At 37.8% G+C, this 12,809-nt stretch overlaps 1 protein-coding gene across 2 annotated transcripts in view; it reads right to left on the bottom strand.

Annotated features, from left to right (window-relative positions):
- PLA2G4A (phospholipase A2 group IVA) overlaps positions 1-12,809 on the bottom strand; it is a 169,895-nt gene that overhangs the window by 47,115 nt on the left and 109,971 nt on the right. For both annotated transcript variants that reach the window (XM_047705424.1, XM_047705425.1), the window contains 2 exons: positions 7,195-7,417; positions 5,175-5,289 (listed from right to left, as the gene is read on the bottom strand). In XM_047705424.1, the coding sequence (XP_047561380.1) occupies positions 5,175-5,289; positions 7,195-7,417 (338 nt within the window). The remainder of the gene's footprint in view (positions 1-5,174; positions 5,290-7,194; positions 7,418-12,809) is intronic.

Raw genomic sequence — 12,809 nt, 5'->3', positions numbered from 1 at the left:
CACAAATCTTCTTAATTTTCCTCAAAGAGAAAGCTCAATGACACCTCAGTGCCTTTATGCTTCCTATTGCCTTATGCAATTACAAGGCTTGCTTGCTCCTTCTCAACCTTTAGTTCAAGGTCCAATTTCGCTGGCCACCCTCTGTAAAGTCCCACAACCATCTACCCTTGCCTAACCCAAAACCTCTGCTCTCCTTTATTCCCCTCTTCTAAAATCATTACATGCCTATCTAAACAATTCAAAATCCAAGTAACTAAAAAATCCACAAAATTTTCTGCTATTCATTTGGTGGTAAAATCCGACTGAATTCATTCAGCAGAGAAAAAGTCTTGAAATGATATGAGGCTGAATTTTTACTTATCTCACTAAATATGAATACTGACACATCCTATTAGAGAAATCACTCTATTTGATTATGAGATCTCAGGGCAGTATTATGTAATAAATGATTTTTTTTAAACTTTAAAATCTAAAATATTCTGAACCCCAAAACATCTATCCCCAAAGTTTTAGAAAAGGGATTGTGGATGTGTATTTATTTTTTACTCAGTGGCAGATTGTAACATTCTACCTTTCTTCAAGGAAGTTATGAAATCACACTAGAGATAAGAACACATTATAATTCATTTGAAATCAAAGCCAAATGGCGCATATACCTTTCACCATAAAGTGGTGTGCTTTATAAAGATTTACATGGAGTTAGTGAGACATGACTAGCAATGACTCAGAGGTTGCTAGGAAAATTCTGTTCTCTCTACAAGTAATTTCCCATCTCCAAATTTCATCCCCTTATCTTGGGTATTGAAACACAATGATTTCTCGAGTAATGTCTTCTTTATTAATGCTGTGTATGCGCAGACAGTAATTACAGACATTCTCAAGGTAAGCTTGCTCTCAAGGTAAGGTAAGTCCTTATTGAAGGACTCACTAGAGTAGTATGTAACTATTATTCTTTTTGCTGTTGACTCACACATTTCAAACTTGAACCTCTCTCTCATACCTCCATGTACTCATTTCCAACTTCCTCCTGAGCATTTACACTTAGACACACTGTCATCACATCCCACTGTGCTTACCTGGAAAGGAACTCATCATCCTTCCTCCCAGTCTAGCTTACCTGCTTCCGTAAACCACACTATCATAGCCCCAAAAAGGAAGTTTTTAAAACTGAAACCCCTCTTTTACTCACTAACAGTCAAACCCATTCATTACCACCTCTCACAGGTAACCCCTGGGCTTTTCACATCCATCTTCATGTCTTCTTTTCGGGATCTCCCTGGTTCCAGGACATTATTACAAGAGCACAGTGGTAGCACTGCCTCCTGTTTCTTTCCTTGCTAATCTACCCACATGAATCACCAAATTACTTTCTTTTCCCAAACACACTAAACAATTTAATTGCCCTGCCCCCACACACCAAATATTTCCCATTATCATAACTGAACAAAAAGATTTCTGTCTGGAATTCAAATCTTTCTGTAACTTGGCACTAATAGTTTCCCCAAATGTACCACCCACCTTCACCAACTCATACTAAGGCTAGTTTCTTTTTACTGCTCTCCAAAACCTACTTTCGCTCCCCTTCTGAGCATTTTCTCATGCTATTTTGCACAAAGAGGACTCATTCATCTCCCTTGATAGACCTTTCCATGTTCAACTGAAAACTGAGTTCCTTCACCCACATGAAGTCTTTCTTATGACTGTATTAAATCTCTATGATATCTTACTCTTAGGTCAGTTCTACATACTTTAAGAGATCATAATGTTCTGTGTGTATGGCTCATTCATTTTCCATGTTTTATTTTTGTCTTGTTAATGGGACTGTAACTTTCCTGAGGAATAATAAATACTATGTATTTACTCTTATAGTATCTGTCAAAGAATTTAACATGACGTTGAGCTTATAAATAGTGCTCAATAAATGCAATTTATTGACCAATGGAAATGTAAAAATGAAAGCATTGTAGTAAAGTGAAGGAGTCAAAAAATATTTAACAGTTTAAGCAACTAATGTTTATTTGTTTAAGATCTTCAAAAGAGGAAAATGTTTAAAACTATTCTACAGGGAAGAAAAACATTCTCTGAAATTGTGGAAATAAAGCTGATAAAAACTTCTGAAAGCTAAGATAATCTGGTTCTTTGACTTTTAAAAATATTATTCAGGTAATATTTCAACTTTTTTCCCCCCAAATATCCATTTTTAATCTAAGCAAACTTTAAAGTAATATAGACATCTCTCTTCCCCCCACCCCCCAATAACCCAAGCTACTTGAAGCTTCGTAACATAACACCTTTGAATCTCTTATCTGAGTACAAGATCTTCATAACTCCTGCTTGATGGCTTTGTCCAACTCTGTTGGAAGAAACAGCTTTGAACCTCCTTATCATAAAAGTTTAAAGATTTTATTTATTTGACAGAGGGAGAGGCAGGGAGAGAGGGAGCACAAGCAGGGGGAGTGAGAGAGGGAGAAACAGGGCTTAATCCCAGGACCCTGGGATCATGACCTGAGCCGAAGGCCGACCTGTAATGACTGAGCCACCCAGGCGACCCCTTATTGTAAAAGTTTAGCAAAGAAGGTTAGTTATGTATCTCTCATCTCTGTAATAATATCACAGTGAGGCAGATGGCCCAAATCAGATACTTTAAGCTCAAAAGGTACGTAAAACAACCTTTCCACTCTAGTTGAATCCAAAACAGTCCTTTGTTCTTTAATGATTGTGGTTAGATTTTCCAATGAGAATGGCTACTGCCTCAAGTTCAGAATTAAAAAAAGGTGACTATGAAAACGACATAACAATCATAACACTAGTAATGACACTATATTTTATGTCTCTTCATGATGTTCCATCTTCTGCCTACCTCAGGCGATTGTAAGATAAATCTGATGTTTATTAATATCCTTTTTTTTAATAAGGAGGAAAATAAGAATCAGAAAGATTAAATGACCCACCTAAGGTATTTCAGCTTAGAAATAAGGCAGGGCTTACAAATTAGTCTAGTACTTATTTGGCCACATCATACTGCTTTTGGAGTAAAATGGCTTATTTGGCTAAGCACAGACTTGACTAGCATTCTAGTAGGATTTATCAACCTATTTGCAAACATTCCAAGACCTCACAAAACAATAGTGATAGGAAAGCAAAAACCAAACCAAACCAGTTTCATCATGGTGCTTAAAATTTTCTTATATGAATGAATTTCAGTTCTCCCTATGAACTTCATTACAATCAAGATCTTGCTCCTTATTATTGCTGGGCATGCCACAGTTACCCCAGACTCCTAATGCATGCTTGACCTCCATGCAATAATTAAATTTACCTTTCATATATAAAATCTGTTTATAGCTAAGATCCAGACCTCTGATTTCTTATACAGCTTTCAGAGAGCACTAAATTTTTAAGATTTACTTAAGCTTAAGTTGGGCCTGCCACCGTTTATGTACTATGCATACTTTATATCATTTTTTTTATATAAACATGTTGATAGGCTCATCCTTATTTAACAGATGTAGAAGCCAACTAAAAGATATCATGTATCTTGGTCAAGGAACAATGCAGAATAACTTCTTTCTTGGGCCTTCACTTCTTTAATAATTATTGTAAATCTTTCAGATTATAAGGCCTGATAGAATGAAGGCGATATACTGTGGTGGGGGAGGCGAGTTAATACTTAGCACCTGGCTTACTACGTTCTACACAGTCAGTAACCAGGGAAGCCAGTATTTTCATAAAACAAAGGATTTTCAAGAATAAATCTCAGCTCTGCTATTTACTTTCTGTGTGGCAATGTGCAAATCATTTAATCTTTCTGAGGTTTTGTTCTTTTTTGTCTATTGAACAGAGCTAAAAATACCTCACTTCCTGAGCTGTAGCAAAAGTTAAATAAAATAATCAATATGTTAAGTGATTTCTGAACCATCAGCATGATGGTTTTTAGTCAATATAACCAGTAAACAGTTGAATGGATGCATTCCAGCTGCACTGCTTTTTATAAATAATTTTCAAGGGGAGCTTAGGTGGCTCAGTTGCTAAGTGCCTGCCTTCAGCTCAAGTCATGACTCCAGAGTCCCGGGATGGAGCTCACCATCAGGCTCCCTGCTCAGCAGGAAGCCTGGTTCTCCCTCTCCCCTGGCTTGTGTTCCCACTCTCGCTTTCTCTCTGTCAAATAAATAAATAAAATCTTAAATCTTAAAAATAATAATAATAATTTGCAAAATTCTTGCCTAAGAGTGGTCAGTTGAAAAAAGTAAGGCTTTATAAAATTGGAAAAGGATTCTGGATGTAAATCTGTTAATTACATGCCATGCACAATTTTTCTTTTCTTTTAAGCTTATGGTATGACTGATTTTACTGAGGTCCTTTCCCTAAAAATATGATGAACCCTACCAGCTATAGTGAGAAGTGCTTCCACACTGCAGATTAGGACTGCCAAAGGCCCCCAGAAGCATGAGATCACAAGCTTTGAGAGCAGCCAACAAGAAGCAAAGCCACAGAAGAAACAAATATTTACATTTGAGATTTAACAAAATGGGCATTTTGTTCACCAGCTGCCCCAAGTACAGACTTGTACTTTTTAAGTACTGTATTATAAAAATTACAACAGGGTTTTGAATGATAAACATACATCATATTACCCTATTTAATAAAAACAGCAGCAGTAAGCAAATAATATGCGTTGCCTAGAAGCACTAGGCACACTATTTTGTTAAAAGTCCCTGAGAAATGAGGAAAATTGAGATTGCAATCATGACTTTTTATAGTTTCTATTTCACTAATTTAAATGAAGAAATATAAGTTACTAACTTCATGGAATATTCTCCACAACGAGAAAATCATCTAGCTTAATATTTTCTTATATCTTCCAATGTTTTTTTTTTTAAAGATTTTATTTATTTATTTGACAGACAGAGATCACAAGTAGGCAGAGAGGCAGGCAGAGAGAGAGAGAGGAGGAAGCAGGCTCCCTGCAGAGCAGAGAGCCCGATGTGGGGCTCGATCCCAGGACCCTGGGATCATGACCTAAGCCAAAGGCAGAGGCTTAACCCACTGAGCCACCCAGGCGCCCCTTCCAATGTTTTCATGTTAGAGAAAATATATGAAAACGGACAACTAAAATTCCTTATAACCACAGTTCAAAGGTTCTAGGAAATGTTTTGAAAGAGGAAATTACATACCTGCAAACATTAGCTCTGAAACATCAGGTTTGACATGGAGACAGGTGAAGAGAGGTAAAGGGCATTGACCAGAATTGACTTTTTCCTTCAAGCTACTCAAGGTAGTGTTCATTCTCTGTCCACAGAAGAAATAAAGACATGATTTTAAATACAGAAGCAAACACAGATAGAAAGCTATTTAAAGTAGGACTTCCAATCGAGACACTTAAAATGCTTATAATAAAAATAAGTCTTATGTTTTCTAGAAATCTCTGGGTTCTAATAAACAACAAAAGTAAGCTCTAGGGAGGTAATTATCTTCATTCTAAAAAAAACCCACAACTTTAAAGGCTACATCTATGTTTGAGCTGAAGAACTTGGCAGCTACAAAACCACGAAAAAATAATCTGGAGCCCGGATTCCCTGGAACTGATTCTATCTCCTCCGCTTTATTTTCCCATGGAAAGTCACACTGTACTCATGTGTCAAATGGGCTTTTTCCATGCGACTTACTCCCTTTTCTGACTCTCTTTTAGGCAACCTCCATTTGCCTCTACCATTACAATATTACTTGTATTCATCTTTTTTTTTAAATTTTATTTTTTATAAACATATATTTTTATCCCCAGGGGTACAGTTCTGCGAATCGCCAGGTTTACACACTTCACAGCACTCACCATAGCACATACCCTCCCCAATGTCCATAAGCCCCCCCCTCCCAAGCCCCCTCCCCCCATCAACCCTCAGTTTGTTTTGTGAGATTAAGAGTCACTTATGGTTTGTCTCCCTCCCAATCCCATCTTGTTTCATTTATTCTTCTCCCACCCCCTCAACCCCCCATGTTGCATCTCCTCTCCCTCATATCAGGGAGATCATATGATAGTTGTCTTTCTCCGATTGACTTATTTCGCTAAGCATGATACCCTCTAGTTCCATCCACGTCGTTGCAAATGGCAAGATTTCATTTCTTTTGATGGCTGCATAGTATTCCATTGTGTATATATACCACATCTTCTTTATCCATTCGTCTGTTGATGGATATCTAGGTTCTTTCCATAGTTTGGCTATTGTAGACATTGCTGCTATAAACATTCGGGTGCACGTGCCCCTTCGGATCACTACGTTTGTATCTTAAGGGTAAATACCCAGCAGTGCAATTGCTGGGTCATAGGGTAGTTCTATTTTCAACATTTTGAGGAACCTCCATGCTGTTTTCCAGAGTGGTTGCACCAGCTTGCATTCCCACCAAGAGTGTAGGAGGGTTCCCCTTTCTCCGCATCCTCGCCAGCATCTGTCATTTCCTGACTTGTTAATTTTAGCCATTCTGACTGGTGTGAGGTGATATCTCATGGTGGTTTTGATTTGTATTTCCCTGATGCCGAGTGATATGGAGCACTTTTTCATGTGTCTGTTGGCCATCTGGATGTCTTCTTTGCAGAAATGTCTGTTCATGTCCTCTGCCCATTTCTTGATTGGATTATTTGTTCTTTGGGTGTTGAGTTTGCTAAGTTCTTTATAGATTTTGGACACTAGCCCTTTATCTGATATGTCGTTTGCAAATATCTTCTCCCATTCTGTCAGCTGTCTTTTGGTTTTGTTAACTGTTTCCTTTGCTGTGCAAAAGCTTTTGATCTTGATAAAATCCCAATAGTTCATTTTTGCCCTTGCTTCCCTTGCCTTTGGTGATGTTCCTAGGAAGATGTTGCTGTGGCTGAGGTCGAAGAGGTTGCTGCCTGTGTTCATCTTAAAGACTGCCATTGAGTGGCCAGTTAAGGGTTAAAATGTGTATTTTTTTTTTCCAAAGAAAAAGAATACAAAAGTACTTCACTATACATCAAAACTGTTACACAGAATGAGTAAGCACTAGCAGGAAATGTACAAGTGTTATGTCTGGCATGGGGGTATGTGCTCAGGACACATTGTTGATTGGGTCAGTTGAGTCAAGTGACGTTTACAAAATACATCATTTTGTTTTATTAAAACATTATGACATACAGGGTCTACTTGTATTAAAAGGTCCATAGATTGAGTCATAGCTTACATTGTGAATTAGTGTTTCTCCTATTAACATCCCGAAGATATCGGTAAATGTGACAGGCTGTCCAGAGCTTTTCTTCTTCCATAGAGACTCAATGTATCTTTTAACTTTCTGTGGTGTGAGAAGTAAAAGGGGGTTGTGGCTAACGTTTTTCATTAGCTCTTCATTAATCTCCTCTGGCCCTTTCTGTGGAAAATCAGGGTGAGAATATAGCGTTGACATGTACCTGTAAAGAAATAAAAGATGATTAGTAAAGAGAAAGGGCATTGCATGGTAGTCTCCAAAGAATGCAGGTACTCTTTGTCATAAAAACTAAAAAAAAAAAAAAAAAAAAAGAATATTAGAAATAGTTGATTAACTTAATTATCTGACTGAAAATATCAATCGATTTAAGGAAAGAATGTATCAGTCAGAAAGGAGCTGGTCTACAATGGAAGCCAAGTAAAAGAGAGGTCTCAGAGGAAACACTGCCCAATCCAGAGAGGAGGACGCCATGGCAGGCTTACACCATGTACTGTCTAGCCTCTAGAAATGGGTAAACCCTATTAGACTATCAGGGACCAATGAAAACAACACGTTTGAGTCATGTAAACAAGCTGACTTGTCTGGATGTAATAGTAGTCACGTAATCTGATGGTTGGACTTTCCATAACGATTATCTACAGGTAGGAAACGTGCTGCTGTCTAACTAACCTATTCTGAATGCCTAATTTTCCTGATAAATGTGGGGTTTATTTGTTTGTTTGTTTGTTTCGTCCACTGCAAACTGGGCAGAATCCTAAGTCTTGAGAATTATAGGTCTCAGAATTTCTGCGCATCCAAATCTGATGGTGAAATCCTGGAGAGAAAGAAGTCTTTGAGGTAAATGCTTTCTTGTGGAGATTCTTGGCCTCCAGCCATTTGACCACTTCTAATGAAACTGGAAATCAACAGACACTACCCTGGTGTTTGATATTTAGACCATAAATATGGTCTCATATGTGAGACCACCCTCCTTCCCATGCACCAATATCTCTAGTATTGTAGTTCTCCGCACTGAATATGAAGTATGACTGCGTATCTGTCTCTCTTACTAAATTATGACATCCCCCAGGGAAAACTGCTTATTCAACTTCTCTAGTCTCAATGACTAGCAAATGGCTGGCATGTGGAAAGCATGGTTTTTTGACTGAACAGAGAATACAAAATAATGAGAGAAAGAAATAACCACCACATCATCTAACCAAAGAGTATATAAAATAGCACATAGTTTGATCTCCTGTTTCCTTGACATTCAAATCAAAATACCTGTTATAATGATTTATCTTTCCTTTAGAGAGAGGAAAAAACTAACCCTTAACGGGCCCCTGCCATGCCCTAGGCCTGTGCTGGCTAACTGGGCATAAGCTGTTGCCTTGAAGACCCACAACAGCTTCCAATTCTTCTAAGAGAGGATTGATGCATTTAAATCAATGTTCACAATTCCCCAGTTAATAAAAGAACTAGATTTAAAATGTGTCCTCTCCCCCATAGGTTTTATTGTTTTTTCTTAATCTCTTAAATAAGATTTCAATTCTTAGAAACCAAACTACTTCCACTTTACATTAAATTAGAATTTTTTATTGGATTCAGAGTTCTTTGGAGACAAACTGAGAATCATTTTAAGTCAACAAATGGAGACGGATGAGAGACCTAACATGGAACACATGCTCTGAAAAACATGTTTTTTAAATAAAAATTCTTAAAAGATCTTTATCCTAATATTTCTCAAAAACTTGTGAGAAAGATAAATCAAAAAGATTTACTCTGAACTTGAGCCTGGTATAATCACCAAATATCTAGAAAAATACAGCTTAGACTGTTTGAGAGATACAGGGTCTATCCATTCCTGTAGTTATTCCAAGGTCTATCACATGATTCATTCAGACCAATGAAGACCTGACTTTCTGGACCTTACCATTCTTTTCAATAATTGCACACATTGATGGCATGTATTGGTTTACACTTAAGAACATAAAAAAAAAAATAGGAAAGGGCGCCTGGGTGGCTCAGTGGGTTAAGCCTCTGCCTTCGGCTCAGGTCGTGATCTCAGGGTCCTGGGATCAAGCCCCGCATCGGGCTCTCTGCTCAGCAGGGGGTCTGCTTCCTCCTCTCTCTCTCTCTCTGCCTGCCTCTCTGCCTACTTGTGATCTCGGTCTGTCAAATAAAGAAATAAAATCTTTAAAAAAAAAATAGGAAAATAAAACATCTTTTTGAGCCTCTGAGTAGTTGGTTCTGGAACTATTCATGATATACTTCATTCTCTAACACTAAGAAGAAGTTATTTACTCTTCTCATTAACAAGAATAATTTCTATCTCCATGGGCCACTGGCTTTCCCCTAACTTATTAAAAATTATATTATGTCACTGTACATAGTTTGGATTTTGCCTTCGATTTTAGAAAGCTTAAACCCAACCCTGTGTTTCATACTTCCCAGAGCTATAGGTTATAGCATGAATTTTTTTTTTAAGGTTTTTCATTTATTTGATAGAGATCACAAGTAGGCAGAGAGGCAGGCAGAGAGAGAGAGGGAAGCAGGCTCCCTGCAGAGCAGAAAGCCTGATGCGGGGCTCGATCCCAGGACCCCGGGATCATGACCTAAGCCGAAGGCAGAGGCTTTAACCCACTGAGCCACCCAGGCACCCCGTATAGCATGAATTTTTAATTGAATTTCTAGTTACATATTTACTTACATTTTTTTCACTTCTATCTTTACTGAATGCAATCCAGTTCTACTTTATAATAACATATATTAAATCCTTTCCTTAATGAAGCTGAGTAAACATAGGGAGAAGAACCAAACACTTAATGTCAGTCAAAATCAATTTAGCTGCAGAATGAATTTTTTTTAAAAGGTAGATAAAAAGGAAATAATAGGATCATTCTGCTATTGGAGATTGTCATTTCCAAATGTTCAGCAGAATAATTTAATTACTCAAATCTCATGACATTATTTATTACTTATTATTTATTATTTATTATTATGTCCCTTCTCATCTATATTTAGCTGGTCTTTAAACGAACCAACTTATGATTCTAGTAAGTATCTCTGCCCCCATGAATTGCCTCCAGCAAGATCTGAAGGCCCTTGTCTTCTCTTCCTTTTTTCCCAATGTTACCCATTGGCTTTAAATCAAGCAATTCTTCCCTCTGGGGTTGGGGGACTGCTCAAAATCTAGGACTTGTATCACAGCTTCAGAGGTTGATTTTTTTTAAGTGGTCAAAATGTATATGGATACCAGCCCAATCCTCTCTTTTCGTTCCACGTAGAATGGTTGTAGTCTATTTCTGCCCTCTAAAGTTTGAAGTAAAGTCATTCACTTGGGTGAATCTCTCTCTCCCCTTTTCCCTATCTCATTCTTTTCCTATCATGAAGCAATTGGCTTGAGGATACAAGCCCCAGTCAGAGACTAGAATACCTCAACCACTGGCACCAGGTTAATGTTCTCTACTTGTTCAGCATTTATGACACCATATTCCTTAGAATTCGCAAGCGTGAGTTGGACAGACCTATCATGGCGTCATTGTGGTGACATCTAAGACCTGAGTTTTTGCTTCGGTGAAGATAAAGATGGAGTGATAGAGGCAATGGCCAATTTTCTTTAAATAGCTTTCTTTGTTTCCTTGGTGACACCAAGGCAAGATTCAGCTATTACTAGCTTCTGTGGACATGCTACCATCTAAAGCACATAGACATCACTCCAATCCTCCAATACTGAAGTCCATAGTTCAGCCTTAATTTTCATCTCTTTACTAATACATGACTCGTAATTATACCAATCAAGTTTCCACAACTAAGTGTCTTAGACACAGCAGGGCCTCTATAAATAGTTAACTAATGAATGAAATGATCCTCAATTTATTTCTCTGTAAATCTGAAAATATCTGCCTCTATTTTTTTGACACATTTATATTATGGGACACATCATTCTCTCCATATGAATGCATTCTAGGCTAAGTGTGAAATGTTAATAGCTAAATCATGTCAAAAGTGTACAAGGAAGGGTTCCTGGGTAGCTCAGGCAGTTGAACAACTGTCCCACCCTTGAGTTTGCCTCAGCTCATGATCTCAGGGTTGTGAGACTGAGCCCTTGTGGGCCCCATGCTCAGTGCAGTCTGCTTGTCCCTCTCCATCTCCCCTTCCCCTCCCCACACCTGCCCAAACATGTGCTCACTCACATGCACGTATGCTCTCTCTCTCAAATAAATAAATAAAACCTTAAAAAAAAAAATCCCACAAGGAATTCTCAGTACAATCCTTTCTTCCACATCACACAGCAAATGTTTTAAAAGACCAGTACCAGGCCTCTAAGGACTTGCCAAATGAGCATCGTCAGGGTTAAACATATAGAACTTCTATGCCTAGTAAGTGTCAAAAGCCAAGTCTCAAAAGCATTTTTTGAGCCTTGACACTTGTAAACAGCCTAAAACTCTAAAGAAATCTCTAGATTCATTTCCCTCTCAAAATGGTTACTTTTACAAATCTTTAGTCATTAAATATGTGATAAGTTAGAGAGACCCACTAAAGAGCAGGACAAGCATAGTTCCACCACCCCCACACCCGCGCCAAACAACATATTTTCTCTAACTTCCATCTTGATCTTTTAGTATATCACCTCTTATGAGGCAACATCTCCTAAAATTGTTTCATTTTTCAGTGCAGCAGGAATTCTTCAGACTGTCCAACTGAAAGTTCTCATTCTTGAATTCCATTTTAGTCAGTTTAATGAATTGAGCCCCATGGTTACAGATGTAGAGCTGCTCTCAATTTTCTTTAGATGGTAATGCCATACAAACATGGTAGTCAAGACACTTTAACCCCTCAGGATTCTACAAATGAAGCTGTACTGGGAAAGAGAGTTGTGCTGACCAGTTGTCTAATATAAGCAATGAATAATAAGTATCATACAAAAATAATTTCAGAAATAATTGCCCTAAAGTTAGTAACAGTTACAAGGGAAGGCTTTGTCCTACATAAAATTCTCTTTTGTGATCACAGAAAACTTTTTGGGAGGTCCAGGGCTTCTCCAAATATTTCCGTATTACCTCATTTGTGCCAAGTAATGGTCATGTGTCAACAGAACATAAAAACTTACACAACACAAGAGTGTAATTTGTTTATCCAAGTCTTTCTGAATTCCTTCCTTTGAACTTTTTTACCTTCTCACCTATACTTTTCAAGAGAAAATTAATATGAATCATCCGACCACCTTTTCTTCTGTTTCAGGAAGTAACTCTCCTCTCCACGATGAACAGCTTTCACTTGTGCTTTTCAATCTTGTCCTGTCCTGTCTCGGTCTGAATCTTTTTCTATCCATGAAGCATCTATTTCTTTATCTTTCATCTATCCATCTACATTGTTTCCTTTACCTCAGACTTCTACACAAATTTCTAAATTCTGGAAACAAAACCAAACCAAGATACTTTCCCGAGTCTTATATTCCCTTTCTTGAAAGAATAGACATTTCCTAGTAGGTTTTCCCACCCCCCACTCTTTCTTTCATCTTCTCTTCATTTCTTATTTGCAATTTCATGATCAAAAGTGCTCTTTATTTACTTCAGTGATTCTTGTTAGGATTTCCAAACCCAGTTCTAAGC

This window comes from Lutra lutra, chromosome 15 (assembly GCF_902655055.1).
Source record: "Lutra lutra chromosome 15, mLutLut1.2, whole genome shotgun sequence".
Taxonomy (NCBI): Eukaryota; Metazoa; Chordata; class Mammalia; order Carnivora; family Mustelidae; genus Lutra; species Lutra lutra.
Note: the sequence above shows the minus strand (reverse complement) of the source record. Positions and strands in the feature narration are given on the sequence as shown.